General features: G+C 36.9%; 3 protein-coding genes across 4 annotated transcripts; all 3 read left to right on the top strand.

Annotated features, from left to right (window-relative positions):
- Positions 1-1,923: 1,923 nt before the first annotated feature.
- LOC122307805 (probable phospholipid-transporting ATPase 8) lies at positions 1,924-8,449 on the top strand. 2 transcript variants are annotated; one of them, XM_043120900.1, is made up of 12 exons: positions 1,924-2,383; positions 2,589-3,943; positions 4,840-4,950; positions 5,042-5,318; positions 5,436-5,524; positions 5,609-5,717; positions 5,800-6,030; positions 6,125-6,250; positions 6,670-6,768; positions 7,213-7,288; positions 7,378-7,404; positions 7,578-7,802. In XM_043120900.1, exons 1-12 carry the CDS (start codon positions 1,991-1,993, stop codon positions 7,649-7,651), a joined length of 2,967 nt encoding a protein of 988 aa, XP_042976834.1. In that variant the 5' UTR covers positions 1,924-1,990; the 3' UTR covers positions 7,652-7,802. The 2 variants fall into 2 exon arrangements, with proteins under 2 accessions (XP_042976834.1, XP_042976833.1); XM_043120899.1 differs by having other exon boundaries at positions 7,213-7,404; positions 7,578-8,449.
- A 7,977-nt stretch (positions 8,450-16,426) lies between these two features.
- Positions 16,427-17,877, top strand: LOC122306932. The gene has a single exon (XM_043119507.1). The coding sequence runs from the start codon at positions 16,669-16,671 to the stop codon at positions 17,536-17,538; it is 870 nt and encodes a 289-aa protein (XP_042975441.1). The 5' UTR covers positions 16,427-16,668; the 3' UTR covers positions 17,539-17,877.
- A 3,051-nt stretch (positions 17,878-20,928) lies between these two features.
- On the top strand, positions 20,929-24,568 carry LOC122307541 (carbonic anhydrase 2-like). Its single transcript, XM_043120467.1, has 9 exons — positions 20,929-21,168; positions 21,910-21,971; positions 22,079-22,225; positions 22,322-22,370; positions 22,497-22,613; positions 22,792-22,845; positions 23,456-23,541; positions 23,669-23,774; positions 24,235-24,568. The coding sequence occupies exons 1-9, from the start codon at positions 20,977-20,979 to the stop codon at positions 24,397-24,399; spliced, it is 978 nt and encodes a 325-aa protein (XP_042976401.1). The 5' UTR covers positions 20,929-20,976; the 3' UTR covers positions 24,400-24,568.
- The last annotated feature ends 370 nt before the right edge of the window (positions 24,569-24,938 follow it).

The following is a 24,938-nucleotide window of genomic DNA, read 5'->3' as shown; positions in this document are numbered from 1 at the left end:
ATTAAATTGAACAGGGCTAAGAAAATTAAAAATAAATAATTTTTTTAAGCCATGAGAAAAATACAAATTAAAATAATATATATCTAAAATTGGGATATTTATATAATATTATAAAAAATGATATTTATAATTATAGAATAGAATGACATGTACAAATATCATATAATATTTTAAAAATAAATAAATACGATATTTATATAAAAAATTAATTTTTAATAATAAATTTTACTTTTTTTTAAATTATATGATTTTACTAAATTTTTAATTATATATAATATTATTATGATACTATTACCAATTTACCAGTGCAAAATACTGATTGACGGGTATTTTTTTTATGATTTATGCGACAGATATTTTAATAACTGTCATCTTAATATTTTATTTAAAATAAATTGAAGATATTATGAATAAGCCGCTGAAAAAAAAAATCGATTTATAATACTAATTTAAAAGTCGAGACCATAAAATTAATAAATCAAAATAAATTAAAAGTGTTCTTTAAATATGGCAGAGAAAATGAATTCCTAATAATTCCTCAACTTTAAAGCCCAGTTTGCTAACAAAAGCGGAAAGCCCCCAAAGGGCTAAACTCCAATCTAGACCCACTACTACCCACACCGAAAGAAGGACGCATTGAGCTTCAACTCTAATTTGTCGGCCACGGATTATAAGGATCTACCGTCGTATGTGGGCACATCATGATTATTGATAATGAAAAGAAATCCTAAATATCAGATTCATTATCAGTCTTATAACCTTATCAAGAAATCGTTATACATTCATTTTTACATATTTTTTATATATTTTATTGATAAAAATTTTTATTTTATAATTATTTATAATTTATTTCATAAATAAAAAATAAGTTCAGAAGACATCATTTAATATTTCTATAATTATGATTTTGAGTAAAGTAAAATGTTCATATTTTTCATTTTATTTAATAGATTTTTCCGTGCAAAAGGTGTATATGTCCTTTGAGATGGAAGAAGGAAGTCGAGTCCTGCTAGGATATTGAGGCTCTGGTTCGGGTACTACACGAAACTTCGTATAAACGGTAAAATAGCTGAACAATTTAAATTTCACTGTATATATTTGTCCCAAGACATTTTTGGGAGGAACTTTATCCTTTACTTGGCTGTCGAAGTGAACAAAAACATCATGGAAAAGAAAGGAAAACGAAAGTAGGAATGCAAAACAAACTTCATTTGTCATGGCAACGTCAGCCACGTGTAAGGCAAAGATCGTGACATGATGCCGTACAGACAAACGTCAAGCTTCCCTTGAAGGCTGGAATTCACGAGAAACTCCTTCAGGCTACAGCGCAGTAATCACCTGCCGCATACAAAGCGGCCTTTTTTTCCTTCACGTTCTCTCTCTTTCTCTACAATTAAACTATAAACCCCACAAGGAAGAGATCTCTGCAACTTCAAATGAAAGCAAGGAACAGAACACTTAGAGACAGAGGCATAGAACAATGAGGTTTCCCAAATAATAAGTTTGTTTTGTCGGTCATTTGCATTGAGCGTAATGTTACACTTCCTTCATACATTTTGTGTGTTTAGCTATAGCTTGAAAACAGAGCATTCAGAGCTCATCAGTCTATAAGGTCCTCATTATTAGATTGAAAGCCTTACTGACTTTGGCTATAGCTCACAAAAAGCATTCAGAGCTCGTGAAGTTATCAAATCGTCATTTTTAGATTGAAAGCATTCATGACCCAAACTCTCATCTCTCTCTCCATCTCTCTTTTTCTTAAAAAGAAAAAATCTTGTTCGTGATTTAAACTATTTTGCATTAGGAGGGTGTGAATTGCAAATAATGGGTTTGAGTTTGTATAAGTAGTTGTAAGCTAAAGATTTGTTTGGTTGCTTGGTGCTTGTTCTGGAAAGTGAAAAGAAATATGAGTTGTGGGCTGAGGTGTGTTTGGTGATTTATTTGGTTTCCCTGGGGAAAAAAAAAACCCGTTTGTTGTTGAGGTTTGAAAATGCCAGAAGAGCGGAGGAGAGGGATACTTTTTAGTAAACTGTATTCATTTGCTTGTTTTCTATCTAAGTTCGAAGACAAGCATGCCCAAATTGGGCGGAGAGGGTACTCGAGGGTTGTGTACTGTAATGATCCGGGCAATCCAGGGGCAGTTCAGTTGAAATACAGAGGAAATTTTGTTTCGACTACCAAGTATACGGCGGTTAATTTTATTCCAAAGTCTCTATTTGAGCAGTTTAGGAGGGTTGCAAATATATACTTTCTAGTTGTGGCCTGCGTTTCATTTTCTCCGTTGGCACCTTATTCAGCTCCTAGTGTTCTTGTACCATTGTTAGTGGTGATTGGAGTTACTATGGCCAAGGAGGGTGTGGAAGATTGGAGACGAAAAAAGCAGGTAATATTTGAATGCCCTTTTTAATTCGTTTTGTTATCATGATTGTGAATCTTCTAAATTTTGTTTTTGATAGAATTGAAAATATAATAGAAATTGAAATGGAAAAGAGGAGTATGAGACATTGAGAGAGATAGGATGAAACTCTTAATAACCAACTGTCTTTCTTAATTATGTTGTTTCTAGCTGAGTGTTGACATGGTTTTAGGATATTGAGGCAAACAATCAAAAAGTCAGAGTGTATAGAGATTATACATTCCATGAAACCAAATGGAAGAAACTTCGAGTTGGTGATCTCGTAAAGGTGTGTAAAGATGAATACTTTCCTGCTGATATTATTCTGCTCTCGTCAAGCTATGAGGATGGTATTTGTTATGTTGAGACCATGAACCTTGACGGAGAGACTAATTTAAAATTGAAGCATGCCTTGGAGGTGACATCCCATCTTCATGATGAAAATTCCTTCAGACAATTTAGGGCCGTGATCAAGTGTGAGGACCCTAATGAAAATCTATTTTCATTTGTTGGAGCTTTGTCCTATGATGGCAAAGAATACCCCCTTTCCATAAAACAGTTGCTTTTAAGAGATTCTAAGCTTAAAAACACTGAATATATCTATGGAGTGGTTGTTTTTACGGGACATGATACAAAAGTGATGCAGAATGCTACAGATCCTCCTTCCAAGAGAAGTAAAATTGAGAAGAAAATGGACAAGATAATCTACATACTTTTCAGCACCCTGATAGTGATAGCTTCTGTTGGATCAGTGTTTTTTGGAATTGAAACCAAAAAAGATATTAGTGGTGGAAAGTACAGAAGGTGGTATCTTCGTCCAGATGATTCAACTGTGTTTTATGACCCCAAAAGACCATTCCTTGCCGCGTTTCTTCATTTCTTCACAGCCCTAATGTTATATGGATACCTGATACCAATATCTTTGTATGTATCCATTGAGATCGTAAAGGTTTTACAGAGTATTTTCATTAACCAAGATCAGGATATGTATGATGAAGAAACAAATAGGCCAGCACGTGCACGCACATCAAATTTGAATGAGGAACTTGGTCAGGTATATACAATACTGTCTGACAAGACAGGCACTTTGACATGTAATTCCATGGAGTTTGTGAAATGTTCAATAGCCGGCACTGATTATGGCCATGGTACGACAGAAGTGGAGAGGGCACTGATGAGGAGGAGGGGTGCACTGTCTGAACCAGGAGATGCAGTAAATGATGTACAAAGGCATCATGGTGATGCCATGGACTCCAGAAGGTCGATTAGGGGATTCAACTTCAGAGATGAACGTATTATGAATGGGCAATGGGTTAATGACCCTCATCCTGATATCATTCAGAAATTCTTTCGGGTCTTAGCAATCTGTCATACAGCTATTCCTGTGGTCAATAAAGAGTCAGGAGAAATTCTCTTTGAAGCTGAGTCACCGGATGAAGCAGCTTTTATAATAGCTGCTAGGGAGGTTGGCTTTGAGTTTAATGGAAGGACACAAGCAAGCATATCATTGCATGAGTTAGATTATGAAACTGGCAAAAAGGTTGACAGGTGAGTTCTTCACGTGACATTTTATGGTACATATCATAAATTCATTCAAGTGCAGTGTCTGCTTCCTATGCGGCCAATTGTCTATATGAAGTATGATGTCCATTTGTCATATTTGAGGGACCATGTTTTCTATTTACATATATAATTGTTGAGCTTATGTTTTTGAAAAGAAAATCCTGCTTGCATATTTAACTTAATAATATACCATCTTTCTCACTTTCATAAACAGCCATTTGCAGCAAAAAACTTTCTCATGATGTCTGCAAGTGCAATGTGCCTAATATGAATTTGAGTTTTTCTTTTGTTCTTAAGAACTTCTCTCTGCTCTTAACAATTTTTTTAGCCAATGTCATCTATCATAAACAAAGCCTTAAAACTGGTAGCAAATTACCGTTTCTCAATTAAATGTCCAGAATATAGGGCTTCTTGAAGGTCTTGAAATCACAAAGCAGACTTCAAGATGATACGTGGAGGGATGCAGCTTTTACTTAGATGAGGCCTTCTTGTATAATGAACTGGGGAAGGAGGGAAGAAAAAAGAGTTTAATATCAAGAAATCTGTAAAGAAGTTCTGTAATATTTCATTACATTTATATGAAAAATGATTGTTTTTTAGGGCATTCCTTTTATCTTTTTCCTTTCATCTTTTTTTAGTGCAAAACTAGGATTCTTTGTTGTGGCAATCAAATCCGTGGCAGATATATCTAGATTCAATTTTATGAGAGAGGCCTAAATGGCTACTTTTGGGTGAGGCATGTTATTATATATTTTCTTTAATACATCATCTTCTTCTTCTTTTTCTTTTTCCAGTCTTCCATTTATTTATTTTTTATTTCTTACAGTTTCATTTATGACGTTTTGGTTACACTTGGTATGACCTGTTTTTCTACATCCCAGAGTATATGAGCTTCTCCAAGTATTAGAATTTAGCAGTGCCCGCAAAAGAATGTCTGTAGTTGTAAGGAATGTGGAAAATCAGTTATTGCTCCTTTGCAAGGGAGCAGACAGGTTAGACAACTGATGCATACACTACTTGTTACATGAATGAATTTACAAGTTGAGTCAATTGATATGATATTGTTATCTGCATATACTATAGTGTAATGTTTGAAAGGCTTTCACAAGACGGGCGGCTATTTGAGTCTCAGACCAGGGACCACATAAAAAAATATGCTGAAGCTGGTCTAAGGACCCTGGTAATTGCATACCGTGAGCTTGGTGAAGAAGAATATAAATCATGGGAAGAGAAGTTTCGAATGGCCAAAACATCTGTTACTGCAGACCATGATGCATTGGTAGATGAAGCTGCTGATAAGATTGAAAGGAATTTGATTCTTCTTGGTGCAACAGCCGTCGAAGATAAACTACAAAAGGGCGTAAGGATTGAATATTTGTTCTATTAATTGAGCCAAATCACTCATTCTATTTTTTAGAACATTTCAGTTCATTATTTTATGATCCGTTTTGATCTAATAGCACTCTCTGTTGTTCAGGTACCTGAATGTATCAAGAAGCTTTCCCAAGCTGGAATTAAGATTTGGGTATTAACTGGCGATAAAATGGAAACAGCAGTTAACATTGGGTAGTGTAAAAGATGCAGCGCAGAATAATTATTTTGTGATATGTGAATATTTATGTAAATTTATAAATACTTTAATTGTTCCAGGTATGCTTGTAGTTTGCTTAGACAAGATATGAAACAAATCACAATCACTCTTGATTCGCCAGATATTGATGCCTTGGAAAAACAAGGGGATAAAGAGGCCATTGCAAAGGTACAGGATTTTGAAGTAAACAACATTGATTTTTTTAATGGTCAAATGCTCAAAAAACTTTCTGAAACATTGGCTGTTACAGGCTTCGCTTGAAAGCATAATGAAGCAAATTAGAGAAGGGATATCTCAGATAAACTCAGCAAAGCAAAGTTCTAATTCAGCTAAAGAAAGTACTCTTTTGTTTGGCCTGATAATAGATGGCAAGTCCTTGGATTTTTCTCTAAAAAAGAATGTGGTGAAGTCATTTTTTGAACTTGCAATGAATTGTTCTTCCGTTATATGCTGCCGCTCTTCACCCAAGCAGAAAGCTCGTGTAAGTTTTCCGATCATGCCAGTTTGAAGTTTCCGTGTAGTTTATGTTTTTCACAACATCAGAATAGTCTGATAGTAATATAGGAGATTTGCAGGTGACCAGATTTGTAAAAGAGGGAACAAGTAAGACAACACTGTCTATAGGTGATGGGGCAAATGATGTTGGCATGCTTCAAGAGGCTGATATTGGAGTTGGCATCAGTGGAGTTGAAGGGATGCAGGTCATTATATCTTTTTTGTCTTCTCTCTCTTCCCACAAATGCCTTTTTCTTTTCATCTTTTTGCTCATGTATGTCACCCAGACTTCTATTGAATTTATTGGAGTTTTACACTCGTAGTGCCCTTTTTAAGTGACTAATGAATTGTATCTGATCTGCAGCAGGTGAAAATTAAAATCAAATTATATTAATATAGAAATCCATTAGAAATTATGTATTTGAAAAGAATTCCTGACTTGCAACACTATTTGTTCTTATTATTTGCTTCACTGATGATTAAACTCCCAGCCATATCATTTGTCAGTTGTAAAATATGTATATTCCATTGCTATTGATTATGTTCTGCACTACTTTGTTCAAGGTTTTCACTTTGAATAAGAGAAAAGACCCAACTTCTGATTCCAAATGTCTCTTAACTGCAGGCTGTGATGGCTAGTGATTACTCAGTAGCTCAATTCCGTTTTCTAGAACGTTTGTTGCTGGTACATGGCCATTGGTGTTACAGGCGAATAGCAATGATGGTAAAACTGTGCTTCCATCTATTGCACTTAAATCTTGAAAAAGAAGGAAAAAACTATACTGTCAAGAAGTTGAGGAAGAAAAATCATTCCCATTATCTTTGGACTCAAGTGTTTCCTTCATAAATTTTCTAATTGTCAAGAAATTGAGTAAGTAAAATCACGTCCATTATCTTTGGACTTGATGTTCCTTCAAAACTTTTCATGGTGGAAATAAACATGCATGGGAACTGAAAAGTTTGCTTCTGCTCCTTTCCCCTTTCTAGTCCCTTCTCATGGTGTGATTCGGGGATTCTAAGCTGCATATTATTAATTTTATGCTCCAGTTTCCTTGTTACGGAAGTGATTGCTTACCAATATATTGCTGTATGTGAAGATACAACAAGTAATCAACAAAAAACATATCTTTGGTTGACATACACTACTGTATTCTTTTTGTTGGTGCAGATATGCTACTTCTTTTACAAGAACATAACATTTGGGTTTACTCTATTTTGGTTCGAGGCCCAGGCTTCTTTCTCTGGTCAGCCTGCATACAATGATTGGTACATGTCATTTTACAATGTCTTCTTCACCTCACTTCCTGTAATTGCGCTTGGTGTTTTTGACCAGGATGTTTCTGCACGACTTTGCCTCGAGGTATAAAATTATTATCCTTGTCTGAGCTTATAGAATAAAATGATTAACAGAAAGCCAGGAATAAATGACTATAGACTCCTTGGCAATCAACCTGCTTGTTTTCCACATTTTCGTTGAAGGTTTATATAGAAGCCTGAATAAACATGTAATTTTCATGCTTCTTTCGATTACAGTACCCCATCTTATATTCGGAGGGAGTAGAAAACATCCTCTTCAGTTGGCCCCGCATCCTTGGTTGGATGTTTAATGGATTTATAAGCTCCATAATTATCTTCTTCTCTACAACCAAGTTAATGACTAACCAGGCCTTCCGAAGAGATGGGCAAGTAGTGGACTATGAAATCCTTGGTGTCACAATGTATACTTGTGTGGTGTGGGCTGTAAATTGCCAAATGGCAATCTCCATCAACTACTTCACTTGGATCCAGCACCTCTTCATCTGGGGCAGCATCGCCTTCTGGTACATATTCTTAATCATTTATGGTTCTCTCCCACCAACCATATCAACAACAGCATATCAGGTCTTTGTGGAAGCCTGTGCCCCAAGTGTTCTCTATTGGTTGGTCACCCCAGTGGTAGTTATTTGCACTCTGCTACCTTATTTTTGCTATAGGGCTTTCCAAACACGATTTAAACCAATGCTCCATGACATAATACAAATAAAACGGTTGGAAGACTCCGGGAACACTCCCACATTACCCAGGCAACTCAAGGACAGACTACTACATCTCAGGGAGAGATTGATGCATAGGGAATTATGAAATACAAAAACATCTCTTAGCTTATGTGAACTGGGTGTCTATATATGTCGAGGTTGGTATTTGAATCATCATTTGGGGAATGATCATGTGGGCATAGGCAAGACCTGTGTAACTTACCTCCTACATGTAGATTAGTAAGACATTGATTTATTCATTTCCCAGGAATGCCAGATCTTTTATGTTTCTGTTTTTTTCGCAGCATACCAAATGTGTAAATATTTTTTTATCTGAGCAACTCTTCGGTTCTGAGTTGTATTGAAGGCATTCCATTCTTTTTAAGATCACCAACTGGTTGCTTCTCAATTACAAATGCAAAAATGTTTTTGCATACAATATATGAATAGGGATCCCAACATAAAATTCCATGGAGCAAGAATGTCGGATGTCTTATTTGGATTGAGACCTTTCAAATAAGTTTTACAGAGTCCAGATCAAACTTTTACATGAATGAGAGAGCCTAACAGCACCTGAGGTTGTCGGTGCAAGTGACAGATCTTGAGAACTACCCATGATAAAATTTTATGGAATTTGTAGAATACATTGGTATTCATCTACTATCCACCTCAAAGCTAAGACTCCAATGTTAAGGAAACTATGCCTTGATTCAAGGCTTCATATCTTCTAGCTTAATTCTAGGAATTATATTGTACAAATTGATAATTGATTCTAGTTTCCTATTTTGTAATTAACCGTTATGCACATATTGAATATATATAGAAGTATACTCACCACGATTGAGGTGTGGTGGTTTTTGATCAAACCTTCATATGGTATCACGAGCCACTCGGATTCTCATCCTCTGATTTTTCCCATGGCTGCCGAATCCAACCCCACCCTTCTTCCCTTCAACACCATGATTCACATGGTTACTATCAAGCTTTCTTCCTCAAATTACCTCCTGTGGAAGAGCCAATTACTCCCTCTCCTTGAAAGTCAAGATTTGTTAGGCCATGTGGATGGCACTCTCGACCCTCCTCCACCGTTTGATCCCCCAACTTCTCAGACACCCAACCTCAAACACCTGGCGTGGAAACAAACTGACCAACGCCTCTTGAGCCTCCTGCTCTCCTCCCTCACCGAAGAAGCTATGGCTGAGGTTGTGGGACTTTCTACCTCACGTGCCGCTTGGCTTGCACTGGAAAATTCCTTCAGCCATCGCTCCAAAGCAAGAGAACTTCGTCTCAAAGATGATTTACAGTTGATGAAACGCGGCACCCGTACGGTTTCTGAGTATGCCCGGACCTTCAAATCCCTTTGTGATCAGCTGCATGCCATCGGACGGCCTGTTGATGGCACTGATAAATCCCACTGGTTTCTCCGGGGTCTTGGGTCCGATTTCACTAGTTTTTCCACCGCTCAAATGGCCCAAACACCCCTGCCCTGTTTTGCCGATCTTGTCTCCAAAGCTGAGAGTTTTGAACTCTTCCAAAAGTCCCTTGAACAATCGGCTCCTCCTTCCTCTGCTGCCTTCGCCGCCACCATCCATGGTGGCCACAATCGGCCAAACCAAAGAAATTCCTCATCCCGTCCGCAACAGAGCACTCGGACTGGATCTGGAAATTTTTCCTCCCATCGTGGTAACGGGCAGCCGAATCAACGCCATCGCTCCGGTCAGCCACGCCGTCCACCACGGTGTCAAATCTGCCGGCAGGAGGGCCACTATGCCGACCGGTGTCATCAACGTTATGCTCGGGATGACACTGCACGGGGTGAGACTGCAGCTCACCTTGCCGAGGCCTTCAATGCCTCTTGTGGGTTTAATGGGCCCGAACCAAGTGACTGGTACTTGGATACTGGGGCTTCGGCCCACATGACCTCAGACTCCTCCACTTTGGCCCAGTTAAGTAACTACACGGGTAAGGATTGTGTAATTGTAGGGAATGGTGCTTCCCTTCCCATTACTCATACCGGTACCATCTCTCCTCTTCCCAACCTTCATTTATTGGATGTTTTAGTTGTTCCTCGTCTCACTAAAAATCTCCTTTCAATTAGTAAATTAACATCTGATTTTCCTCTCTCTGTTATATTTACTAATAATTCCTTCTCTGTCCAGAATCGTCACACGGGAAGGGTGGTGGCAACTGGTAAACGTGATGGTGGCTTATATGTGCTGGAGCGTGGCAACTCTGCTTTTATTTCTGTTCTTAAAAATAAAGCCCTTCATGCATCTTATGATTTATGGCATGCTCGTCTTGGTCATGTAAACCATTCCGTTATTTCTATTTTGAATAAAAAAGGTCATCTTCACCTTACATCTTTATTGCCTTCCCCAAAATTGTGCGATACATGCCAACTTGCCAAAAATCATCGCTTACCATATACTCGGAATGAACGTAGGTCCTCTCATGTCTTGGATCTTATTCATTGCGACATTTGGGGCCCTTCCCCCGTCAAATCAAATTTGGGCTTTATTTATTATGTTATCTTCATTGATGATCATTCTCGTTTCACTTGGCTTTATCCCTTAAAATTAAAATCTGATTTTTATGATATTTTTCTTCAATTCCAAAAATTCGTTGAAAATCAACATTCCACCCGCATCAAAATTTTTCAAAGTGATGGTGGTGCTGAATTTACCAGCAATCGCTTTACTACGCATCTTCGCACCTTTGGCATTCACCATCAACTCTCATGCCCTTATACACCAGCTCAAAATGGTCGTGCTGAACGGAAACATCGTCATGTAACTGAGACTGGTCTAGCCCTCCTTTTTCACTCTCATCTTTCTACTCGCTTCTGGGTTGACGCCTTCAGCACTGCAGCCTACATTATCAACCGCTTGCCCGCCTCGCTTCTTGACGGTAAGTCTCCCTTTGAGCTTCTCTATGGTTCTCCACCTAATTATGAGAATTTTCATCCTTTTGGTTGTCGTGTTTACCCTTGTTTACGTGATTATATGCCTAACAAATTTTCTCCTCGTAGCATCCCTTGTATTTTTTTGGGTTATAGCTCTTCATATAAGGGATTTCGCTGTCTTGACACCTCTACCTCTAGGCTCTATATCACACGACATGCTCAGTTTGATGAAACCTTTTTTCCCTCTCACTCTAGCTCTCATGCTCAGCCCATATCATCCCTTAATTTTTCTAATTTTCTTGAACCAAATTCTCTGATTACTGATCCTTTGCCTTCCTCCCCTTTGCATCATTCCTCACATATTACTCCATCCGGATCTAACCCCTGTGTTATTTGTACTGACCCCGTGGCTGAGTCCTTGCAGGTTCCTCCTTCTCTTGCAGGTTCCTCTTCACCAGTTCCGGAGCCTAGTCTGCCTCCTGTTACGACTACCATTGATTCTTCTATTCCGGCACCTCCGTTGGGCTCCCACCCGATGGTCACCCGAGCCAAGGCTGGTATTTTTAAGACTCGTCATCCTGCAGATCTTAGTGTTCTGGGCTCCTCTGGCCTTCTTCATGCCCTCCTTGCCTCTACTGAGCCTAAAGGATTTAAATCTGCTGCCAAAAATCCTGCTTGGCTTGCTGCCATGGATGACGAAGTTCGTGCCCTGCAGAACAACCGTACATGGATCTTGGTCCCTCGGCCTTCTCACACCAACATTGTAGGTTCCAAATGGGTGTTCCGGACTAAGTATCTACCTGATGGATCTATTGAGCGCCTCAAGGCCCGTCTTGTTGCCAAAGGCTACACTCAGGTACCTGGACTTGACTACACTGACACTTTTAGTCCTGTTATCAAGGCCACTACTGTTCGTGTTGTGCTTTCTCTTGCTGTTACCAATCGATGGCCTCTTCGTCAACTGGACGTTAAGAATGCTTTTCTCAATGGTAATCTCACTGAAACGGTTTATATGGAGCAACCTCTCGGGTATGTTGATCCTCGCTACCCTGATCATGTTTGTCAGTTGCAAAAAGCTCTCTATGGCCTCAAGCAAGCTCCTCGTGCATGGTTTCAGCGCTTCAGTACCTTTCTCATTACACTTGGTTTTTCTTGCAGTCGTGCTGATACTTCTCTGTTCGTGTTTTATCAGCATTCAGACATTATTTATCTGCTACTTTATGTTGATGACATTATTATTACTGGCAACAACTCATCTCTTCTTGACAGCTTTACTCGCAAGCTCAATTCCGAGTTTGCTACCAAAGATCTGGGTTCTCTTAGCTATTTTCTTGGTTTGGAAGCCACCGCCATTAATGATGGTCTTTTTATCAGTCAACTGAAGTATACACGGGACATCCTTACTCGGGCTCAGTTGCTTGATAGCAAGCCCGTTCCCACTCCCATGGTGGTCTCCCACCACTTGACTGGCACTGGTTCCCCTTTCTCGGATCCTACTCTCTACAGATCTCTTGTTGGTGCCCTCCAGTATTTGACCATCACCCGGCCCGACATTGCTCATGCTGTCAACTCTGTCAGTCAGTTTTTGCATGCTCCTACTACAGATCATTTCCTTGCAGTCAAGCGCATTCTTCGTTATGTCAAGGGCACTCTTCACTTTGGTCTTACTTTTCGCCCTTCTAATGCTCCCGGTGCCTTGGTTGCTTACTCTGATGCTGACTGGGCTGGCTGTCCTGACACTCGTCGCTCTACCTCTGGTTATTCTGTTTATCTTGGTGACAATTTGATTTCTTGGAGTGCTAAGAAGCAACCTACTGTCTCTCGTTCTAGCTGTGAATCTGAATATCGTGCTCTCGCGACTACTGCAGCTGAACTTCTCTGGCTCATGCATCTTCTTCAGGATCTTCGAGTTTCTTTATCACACAAGCCCCTTCTGTTATGTGACAACAAAAGTGCTCTCTTCTTAAGTTCTAATCCTGTCTCTCACAAACGAGCTAAGCATGTTGAACTTGATTATCATTTCCTTCGGGAACTTGTTGTCGCTGGCAAACTTCGGACTCAGTATGTGCCCTCTCATCTACAGGTTGCTGATCTCTTCACCAAAAGTGTCCCTCGCCCTCTCTTTGAATTTTTTCGCTCCAAGCTTCATGTCTGCTCCAATCCGACGCTCAGCTTGCGGGGGGGTGTTAAGGAAACTATGCCTTGATTCAAGGCTTCATATCTTCTAGCTTAATTCTAGGAATTATATTGTACAAATTGATAATTGATTCTAGTTTCCTATTTTGTAATTAACCGTTATGCACATATTGAATATATATAGAAGTATACTCACCACGATTGAGGTGTGGTGGTTTTTGATCAAACCTTCATATCCAATATTTTCATCTGGAAGATGTTGAAAAAAAAAAGGAAGGGAAAAACACAAAACATAAAAGACAGGAAATGTTTAAATCATCGTTAGTCTTTCTTGATAGGCGGCAACCTCTGTTTATCCGTGTGTCACATTTCATATCTGCGTGGAACTTTCATAACAAACTTCTCCACTTTAGGGGCTACCTCTTGCATGCATTTTCCTCGAGCTTGAAAACCTCCCAGACTGGAGCCAATGGCGCAGACTGGTGTGTTGAATTTATTCCAAAATTTCAAACACAGGTTTAAAGCCAACATTGGCGTACGCCAAGGATTTGGCAGTCAATGCGTTGCATAAATCAAATGATTCCTGTTGAAGTAATGGAGATACGATGATCTTTATTCCAATCAGATAACTACCCCAATAGCCAGCTAGTATTCTCTTGATCTGAAGAAGGTCAAAAGATAAAAGGAGTTGGCCTTTTTTCCAAGCCAACCTTTTTAAAAAAATGTTGTACCATACACGAAGGAAGGAAATATTGATTCACGAGTGGGAAACGACCCACCACCCTGCAATATCACCAACTCATCAACAGTGGGATTACGATCAGGATCATCCCCAGATCAAACAACACCAATTACGACTCAAACTCACGAGGAAAGTTTGACCTTTTTTCTATAAAAAATAATTATTAAAAAAAAAACACAGGAAAGATGGACAGAATGATAACATAAATGTCGTATCGATTTCCGGATCATAAAAAGGGGGGATTTGTGAAGCATGAGAGGTCAGAACTGACGACACTTGGAGGGTGAAAATGAACATAAATATTCTTAGGGAAATGTCACTCTTGGTGTGTCATTAATTTTTTTTAATTTAATAACTAAGAAAGTATTTTTTATTAACTTTATAAATTTGTTTAAAATATTTAAGAGATTTAAAAAAAAATACAACGTTCGATAAACAAATGTAATGCATTGAAAATGGTAATATAACTAAAAATTTGCAGGGAGGGTGAAAATTTCTGTCTCCTTGTTCTTCAAGGAACATGGGGGGACTGAGTCACTGAGTGACTCCATGGCAAGTTGTCTTTGCTTGCCAAACAAGGGAAATATTATAAAACTCCGATGAATAATCCGAATTTAGTCATGCCATGCGTGTGCAATCGAGATTATTTCTGGCACCGGGTTTTCTCTCCTTCTAGAAAGTCTGCAGTTCGGCTGCCGTGCCATTCTTCAATTTTATTTATTTAATTATTTCCCATTTGTTTGGACTGAAGGGGTGGTAACTTTCCCACCACCTTATCTTATCCAATGTGAGGAAGGCTCTTCCTGGGAAAGTAGTGTTCGATTCAGTTTTAAAGTTTTTTTCATGTTCTCGAACATCCTCTTCCGTCATGGATGACGGCGCAGGCGGATACGGATTTAGGGATACTTTAAAAAAATATATTAAAATATATACAGTTTGACCTTATAAACAATTTGACAGATGGAAAAGCATCTTCAATAGATTATTTAAAATTAATTATATTTTTAATAAATATAAGATGAATTTAATTTTTATCTATTTTATTCATAAAAGTTCATATATTGAATTATCTATTTATTTTTTATATAACAATAAAATAATATTAATTTAATATATTTTTTAATATATTTATTTATATCATATTTTACCATTATATTAATTATATGTTAATTAATAATTATATTCTAATTAAATTATTGGTTAAAAAATCATATTTTTAATAGTCATTTAATATTAATAACTACAAATGTCTAATTAAACTTATCTAAAATTCAATATAAATGTCAAAGAATAAATTCAATATAATGCTAATAACCCTTGTTGACATTAATTACTACAGTAAAAGTCAAAGAAATTGATAATTTTTTGAAAAAATATTGAGAAAAGAGAGAGAGCATTTTCAAAAAAATAATAAACTAAATATTTGATCATTGAACCGTTTATTTTATTTTTACAAATATTGTAATTAAAAGTCAAATTTTATGAATTTATATAATCCATTGTAGCTAATTTTTAGTATGTAATAATGACTCTTTTTTGCATATGCATATTTATTTAAAAGTGCTCTTAACATTTTCTTTTAATTTTAGAATTGTGTGAAAAAGGTGGGGATTAAAAAAAATCTATTACATCATTTTCTTTCAAGAATAACATTTATACTTTTAATTTTTTTTTTAAATAACCATTTTATTATAGAGACCCATTTCGTATACTAATTAATGCAACCCCAACAGTGTACGTTGTTGGTTGGATTTAAAACAGTAAAACCAAAATAATTAAGGGCTGGCGGTGGTTCATTTGTTTCGCTTTTATGCGAATACTTTTTTATCTTTTAATAAGACGGCGTCTTTTTATAAGATATAGGTAGGAATTAAGAAATTAATTTTAAATAAATTAATTTTTTTATTTTTTTAGTAATATACTCTGTTATTTATTATTTTGAGACATTTTTTTGAAGAACTACACTCCTTCATATATCATATCTTTAGTGTAATGAAACGAAACTTGCTTAAAAAATAATAATAATAATAATTAAGGGCTGGTTTGGTTATATAAAATTAAATCATCTCATCTCATTTTATCTAATATAATCATTATAATTTTCTCTAATTCTTATATAAAATATTATATATAATTTAATTTTTTTAATTTTAAAATAAAATTAATATTAAAAAATTATATTATTAAAATATTTTATTTAACTTTTAATAAAATATTTCATTTAAACTGTATAACTAAACAAGACTTACTTGAACCAAATTAATAGATTAAAATAGATGAGATCTATAAAATATGAATACCAATGATCAGCTCAAATATATTAGAATCTGATTGTTTATTATGATTGGATTCGGATAATGGGGGTGATATTAAATATTTTGTGAATAATAATGATATAATAATAAATATTAAAAAATAAAATAAAATATAACTAAAATTAAAAATAATAAATAAAAAAAATATTCTAGTAACATTCTAATACCAAATTACCCTAAAATTCACGTGGGAACTAACCATATTTAACGTAAAAACGACGGAAATAAGAAGAAATTAGGCGAGGAGAAGAGAATGGTACCATGGACCCCAACAGCCGACGTACAGTGACGCCTCCCTTCTCCTCATTTATTAATCTTCAGTTGTTGGTCTTCTAACATCATTAATTACGCACCAATCACCCACCTCCCCATATATATATAATTTCTTTCCGTTTCCCAAACAGATTTACATTGAACAATAAGAAGAAGAAGAAGAAGAAGAAGAAGAAGAAAGAATCAACGTCATCATCGTCGTCTAGGAGACAAAACGGTGTGAAAGGCAAAAGTACTCCAAATGCAAGAAGCAAATTCTGAACTTTCGGTCTGTCCCAGCTTCAGCAGCTATTCTTCTGATGGACTCACAGACATAGCTGCTCAAGTAACTCGCAGCGAGTTTGGAGGTGGAGGGGACTGGCGACGACAAGTTGGTGATGATTTTCAGGGTGAAGAATTCGGGGAGTTGGACAACGAGGACGATTTCGAATTCGTTTCAGTTTCTAAGGCCGACGATGTGGTCGTCCTCGAAGGCCAGTTCGGTCCGGTATTCCCGATATTCAATCGCGACTTTCTAGTACCGGAGAAAATTCAACTGCAAACCAACTTCGCCTACGATCCGGAGAAGGAAGAGGGTCACGAGGCACTGTCTCTCCAGGTTCCGTTAAAGAAGCTGTTCGTCGAGGAAAGCGATCCCAGCCCCAGGTTTTCGACATCGTCGGAGGAAGATGTGGAGGCTGAGCTTAATGGGGTTCCTCCGGGAACTTACTGTATTTGGACCCCGAATAATAATAGCAACAACAATTCTGCCAAAGCCTCACCCAGCATCAAATGCAAGAAAAGCAGTTCCACAGGTACTGGATCGTCTTCTGCATCAAAACGCTGGAGGCTGCTCAGCTTGCTTCGCAGGTGCAACAGCGAAGGCAAGGACAGGTTGGTATTCTTGACGCCGAAGAAGGAAGAGATCAAAACCGAGAAGACGGATTCGAAGGAAAAGAAGGTGAAGAAGGTGGCGAGGGAAACGATGCCGTCGGCGCACGAGGTGTTTTACGTGAGGAACAGGGCGATGAAAGAGGGGGACAAGAGGCGGACATACCTGCCATACAGGCAAGACTTGGTCGGGTTCTGGACTAGCATGGGGACTTTGGGCAGGAACTTGCCTCCTTTCTGAGGTTTTCCGGATCGATCCTCTGGATCGAGTTTTGATTGACCCGTTTATTTTTTGGGGGAGGGTTTATTTAGTAATATATTAGTTTCTACAATTAATTTTATATTGAGAGGTTCAGCAGGTAATTTTATGAAATATGATTGCTTGCTTGCCCGGCCAGGGAGAAGAAGAAGAAGAAGAAGAAGAGATCAGCCATGGAATTAATGGGCATGATCGGGTTTTTACATGATTTATGTAAATAATTACTTCATTTGTCAATAAGTTTTCACGATATATTTTCGTGTACAATGTGAACTTTACATGCACGTTGATTTCCTATATATAATTTCCGTAATTATTTTTTTTTCCTTTGCTATAACATGTGGATATGAACAATATACCCTTTTTTGGGGGATAATGAGTGTACATGAATACACGCATATATAGATATAAATATATATATATATATATAAGGTAATATATGCATGCATGTGAGCAAATATTCTTCAATAATATTTTATAAAGAAATGATATTTATAATTGTAGAATGTAAAAGAGCAGTGTAATCTTTTTAAAAAAATGAATAAATATAAAATTTACATGATAATAAAATTAAATTTTTAATAATAAACTATATTATTTTATAAAAAAATTGTACTATACTTGAACTCTTCAACGATTATCTTTACTCTGTTTCATAACATGAAACTTGGATCGAAAGTTAAGAGCAAATGCATGGTGGGCGTGAGCTAGCTAGCTAGCTGCTTGTGGGTTGGGCCTGATTGTTAGGAGGGGACTGCGTGTTAATTAATTAATTTGGGAGAATCCGGTAGAATGGGTGTCAAACATTAATCCGAGGAATGGTCCCCTTTTCTAGTCATGAAGTCTATATTAAAATTAGTCTTACAGCTGCATGCTATATTTTAAATAACGTGTATGAAGGAAGATATTGTAGAGGAACAATAAAATTAAGGAAAATGTCATACACTAGTTAATTTACAGCTGCTATTTAATTATATACGTATACATGGGCAACTTGATCACTGCATTGGTGGGTCCTTAATTTGGGACTCACAGTCACACCTTTTGATCCTCAAAACCAGATGGTTATATAACATGAGTAGAAACAGGTGAATCATGCACGGCACATGATCTTCTTTCGTTGCTATTATATGCATGCGACGCCAAGCTAGGCATGCACACGCGAAATACATGCCAATACGATCATCCCCCCCCTTCCTCTCTCTCCCTCATAATTGGTCCTGGACCCAACATTAATTTTTAATTATTTGAAGAAAATATATAAATGATTAAAAGTGATAAACAAAATTACTACATTTTTTTCTAAATTTTGAAATATTAATAAATAGAAGAAAAAGATAAATAAGTAAAGATTACAATCGACTTTGCCAAATATTACATTATTCACCTGGCCTGGCTGCAGGTTTGATTAATGCACAAAAATGTGTTGATAGAATAACAAAATTAATTAATGGCAACATCGTGTTGACATTCTCCTTGTAAACAATGTCGACACTATGGCTGGGCTTAGCTTACAAAAGCACATAGTTCCCCAAATAAAACCACATACGCATCCCTCTCCTTTCTCGTGCGTGTTCTAATTCATGTGATACGCTGAATTACCCACAATATTGTCTCTCAAGATAGAGAAACATATATATGAAGAAAAAACTAGCATCTCATGTGCAGTGTGCAATGGAAAATGGTTGTCATGTTTCATTTCATGAGTAGCGCCGGTGCCTCTCTGGAGATCTTATACCGGCCGTTTGCTCCCGCCCTCCCTCGTGTATCCAACAAATTTGGTACAGCAAAAACAAACATGGTGTCCTGATAATCTGCCTTGCCTTGTTTTCCCTGATAAAAGCATCATGTAGAGTACTACCGCACGTGAATATATAGTCAGTTCTTTAGTTTATACTTGAGATTATGATTCTATATTATATGTGCGCTTACCCATATCTTACTTAGAGCACATGCATTGTGAAACCACGCATAGGTTAGGCTCCAGCTTTTAGCACAATTAAACCATGCATTAATTAATGGCAGTTTTGGCACTCCATTTTTGCAAACCATTTGGGAGCTTCTAGCTAGTCACCCTGTTGGCGTTGTGATCAATTTGAATTCTGATGATCGATCATCTCCATCTGTGCAGTACGTCGTTGAAGATATTGGTGACCTTAGTTAAGTACATGCATGTGGTTGGATAATTATGAGCATAATTTGCAATTCTGCAACTAGCTAGGTAGAGTACTAGTATTCATGTGGGCATGAGATTTGCTAGCAGTGCGGCGCTAAGAATGTAGATCAGAAGAGAATTGCATGCCATGCAGTGCAGCTAGGAGTGATGATTTATTTATTTTAATGGGAAAAGGCCATGATGGAATCACAAAGTCTACAGCCGGCAATTTGATATACCACGTTGACACACTCCAGGGATAGAGTCGTAAGAACGTCCTCCATTAAAGGATCGATCCACGATACAAGAACATCCATCCATTAAGGATACATGGAGCTAGCCTTATCTCTATACTCCATCACACATTGAGTCTGTCCCTTGTAAACCATTAGATTTTGATAACGAATGGACGCCAGACGTTTGTCTTCTACCAAACAAACACAAACACTTTTATTTTTATTTTTTCGATCTAATCTTACCCGCGCGGCCTGACCTTTGGTCCCCTGTAAGAGCACAATATATAAAGGTAACATTTAATGTTACTCTGAAGATGGGGGAGAATTAATGCATGGATGCAGTTGTGAAAATATGGGAGATCATGAGGTTTTTGGCATCCGAGGAACAAGCTAAGTCATCCTGTTATGTGCTACCTTCGAATATTAGTCGACAAAAATTTGTTTGGACAAGAGATATTGGAGGGTGTACATATATAATGCGAGTGATTAATTTTTTTTCGGCTTGAAGGTTATTACAAGTTTCAACAAGAGAGGGTCAGATACAACATCGTACGTGATTCATGACTAGTGTAAAATTTAAAAGTTTTGTATAAATAAAATCGTGTATTAATTTACATATTAATATTGATTTTTTTATATTTAAAATTTAAATTAATATTATTTTTAATAAAATATATTTTTTAACCAATTATATTAAATTAATGCATATATTAATATACATATATTAATATACATTTATTAATATACATTTATACTTGTAATTATATTTTTTTCAAAATTCAAAACCTTTGTCAAGGGCTCGACCACAATATTGTAGACACGTGTACTGGTATAAGTCGTTTACAAAGTGACTCGCATGCCCATGGGCCAGAACATGGACATCCGCTTCCACCTCCAGCATTCCAAACCTCATCCACCACGGTAGAAGCTCTCGTTCATTGGGGTTTCGCTTTCATTATCTAGTGCGGGTCAGGGTACGTAGTAAATATTTAATTTATAAATCTACCCAACAAGAGGGTGGTGTGCGCAATGTCGACAGCTTCCATCAACGGCTGGCGTCTTTCATCTACTTCTCCTGCCCAATCTTCTCTCAAGAAAGCTGCATTACGTCCTTCAGTTTTTGCTAGGCTTAAGTACTCTTCTTCTCCCTCTCCTCCTTCGCTTATCCAGAACAAGCCCGTTTTCGCTGCCCCCGCTCCCATCATCAGCCCCAGTACTTGGGTAACTCTCTCTCTCTCTCCGAATTATCATTGTTTGAATTATGCGTGTGTTTTCAATAATCTCTCCATCGACATCTAACATGATTATTAGATAGCTAGTTTGATAATGCAGATCATGATAACAGCGAGTATTGTCACAATGTACCGGTACTTTTTCTTTTTCGTTTTCTAAACAATTTTCAAGTCTCAACCAGATGTAAAGTGTGCTAGCTGAATGAGACTAGAGATCCGATGAAAGTTTGTAAGCAGGACCAACGAATCCATAACTTTCAGTTAATTTCTCATCATGAGTACTAGCTAGAAAGGGTGTTCATCACACTGATAATTAAGTCCACCGTACCGTACGTATTAGACGTGGGAAAGTATCATAACTTCGTTTCAACTGGAAGCTGAGGCATGCAGTTGAAATGAACAAGTTGAATTGCGAAGAATATGGTCCCAATATTCAGCACAGAAGTACGTACCGACGTTTGAGAAGTCGAGTTTAAAATATGGTTCAAGTTGATTACCTCCAGACATTTTATCTTTTGATTTTTCTCAAACCTAAAGAGAATTGGAAAAGAGCTGAAAAATATGTAGGTACTATTTATAGGATATTCCATGCATGCATACTGTCAAAACCTCTCCTTTTAAAAAAAGACAAAAACAAAAACAAAGAGTGAGAACTAGCAGTACTATTTGTGAACTTTTTCCATAATTACATGCACGACATTCTTTCCTTTCCGGTGGAGTCAATTTGCAGAGAGAAGAAATGGGCAAAGACGCATACGAGGAAGCTATTGAGGGTCTCAAGAAGCTGCTCAGGTAACAGTACTGTGCACGATCGATCATCTGACATCGAGTACTATAGCCGATCTAATAATTATAATATCATGAAATTATGTTGCTCTCATGTAAATATTTCGTGACAGTGAGAAGGGGGACTTGAAAGCTGTTGCGGCTACAAAAGTGGAGCAGATAACGGCTGAGCTACAAACCCAAACTTCTGAAGGCAAACCTTTTGACCCAATTGAGAAGATAAAAAACGGATATGTTCACTTCAAGAACGAGAAATTCGAGTCCGTAACCTACTTTCATATTTCGCATTTTGTGCAGCTACGTACATACATATATATATATATATAAAGCTGCTAATTAAAGAATGCTTTCTGCAGCAAGAACCCAGCTTTGTACGGTGAACTCGCAAAAGGCCAAAGCCCCAAGGTACCGCAAGATGATCTGCAACGTCGTCATACATGCTTGGTTTTGTTTTTGGTTTTTTATTTTTAAACTCTGGGCTTTTTTTCCGTATTATAATTACTATATATAATGAATGTCAATATGTTGTAGTTTATGGTGTTTGCGTGCTCGGACTCCCGGGTCTGCCCGTCACACGTGCTGCATTTCCAACCAGGAGAAGCTTTTGTGGTCCGAAATGTTGCCAACTTGGTTCCACCTTATGATAAGGTCTTAGCTTTATGACCCTTTGGCTTGGTGATGATCATTAATATTTAATTCTGTAATTATTCTGTTTTGAGCCCCCGGCCGGCCTTTTCTTTTCGTTCTTGGTATTTATAGTTTTAATTTACACATTTCTGACGTACGTACGTGCATGGGCATTCGGTCTTGTATATTTCTGCAACAGGTTAGATACGCTGGAGTTGGGGCTGCCGTTGAGTACGCTGTTTTGCATCTCAAGGTATAATAATGGCGGTTAGAAGTTCTAAATACCTAAATTATATATATATACACTTATAAAAGTAGATCTTACTCATAACGAATAATTTTTTAATATTTTTTTAAAATGAGGTTTACTTTTTAAAAAAAAAAATTGCGCATAACTTATTTATTTAAAATTTGTACAAATCATTTCTCATTATATATTTATCTAACTTTTTCTTGGGAGTAAATGTTAATTATTATTATTATTATTTTAATTATTTTTTCATCGACATGGTATCAAATTATTGGTCTTGAAAAAACAAATCTTTACATTGAGTAGTTTTTGTTTGGAAATCAGGAAAATACGTCGAAATGAAAATCGATACACACATTCTATCGCGCAATGGATCACCTCCAAAGTTTTGTTTGGAAAAATTTCACTTATTATAATTCCCCTCTCCCTATTTAACTTTCACAGTGGGAAAGACCCACCTTTGTAATTAAGTTACTTAATAGCAGTAGATATTATATTTATATATAAATATTAGATTTTTTTTTTAAGTAGTTGTTTTTGTTTAATCCGAGCAGTAGGTAATTATTGTTGGAATTAACATATAGTATATTTGGTAATTATATATATTTTACAGGTGGAAAACATTGTGGTGATTGGGCACAGTGCTTGTGGTGGAATTAAGGGACTGCTCTCTTTCCCAGATCAGGGACCTCCCTCTACGTAAATTTCAACTAGAATTCATGATTTATGTTCAAGCTGCAGTTAAAACATTTTGACTGGAGTAAGATCAAATGGATTACCTTCATGAGTACTTACTACTGATCATGTGGGATATATGTGCATGCAGCGATTTTATAGAAGACTGGGTCAAAATCGCTTTGCCTGCCAAAGCCAAGGTGAAAGCTGAATTCGGTGATGCACCAATCCCAGAACTCTGTGGACATTGTGAAAAGGTAAATCCTTCATTTCCTCACCCAATTCAATGAAATAATGTATGCGTGGGGGCAAAAAGAAAGAAGCTGGAATCTTACCTTCTCACATAAACTTTTAGTACCATTCGAAACCAGATAGAACATTAAATTATAATGTCTATGCATAAAAAGTTACGTATTACATTCAAAGTTAATCTAATATGAGAAATGATATTTACAATCGTGAGTGTGCAAGTACTGCATAATCACTTTAAAAAATGTGAATAAATATGAGATCTTAATAAAATAAAAATTAATTTTTTAATAATAGACTTTACTTTTTTTTGAAGCGACAGCACGATACTTGTACATTTCATGACTGTACGTATTATTATTATAAAATTATAGATATTATTCATTAAATTTATTCATAGTTTTTTAGAACATTTCCTGAAGTTTAATTTCTTATCGCACCATTGTATGTTGGAATTGGATGATACAGGAGGCAGTAAATGTATCCCTGGGAAACCTACTAACCTACCCATTTGTGAGGGAAGGCTTGATGAAGAAAACCCTTGCATTGAAGGGCGGCTACTACGACTTTGTTAAAGGAAGCTTTGAGCTATGGGGGCTTGAGTTTGGTCTTTCTCCTTCTGTCTCCGTTTGAACATCATCAACCATTATCATGTGACTTTGTCTTAGCTAGAGTCCAACGTACTCTGTAATTGGCTTGATGAGTTAAATAACAAGGAGATCACCCATGCTCCTATTAGAACTGTATGATGAACTTCCTAATTTTCTTCAATAAAGAATAAACATGCAAACTCTGATTGATATTTCTTTTTCTTTTGGGTACTGCATTTTTTTTTCCTTCTTTGTTTCTTTGTTAGGTAAAGGATGTAGCCACAGTTCTGCATTGGAATCTCTAGGGCATGCATGCTTATTGCTTAGACGTCATTCCTGCAAAGATGAGGCTCTTCTTCATTTTAGTTGTGTCCCAAGACTACCTCATCTCATCTCATATCATATAATCAAAAGAGTTTAATTTTTCAAGGAAAGCCAGAAAACCTTATCACCATTAACAGATAGGTTTTAATTTATTGGAAGCCAAAATTACAAAATAAAAATCTATGGGAAGTCAAATCCATTTACTTCTCGCCACTGAATTTGGTTTTCTAGGAATTTTAAGTGGCTGGTTTATTATGG

This window comes from Carya illinoinensis, chromosome 4 (assembly GCF_018687715.1).
Source record: "Carya illinoinensis cultivar Pawnee chromosome 4, C.illinoinensisPawnee_v1, whole genome shotgun sequence".
Lineage (NCBI taxonomy): Eukaryota > Viridiplantae > Streptophyta > Magnoliopsida > Fagales > Juglandaceae > Carya > Carya illinoinensis.
This window is presented reverse-complemented; position numbering and strand designations above follow the sequence as displayed.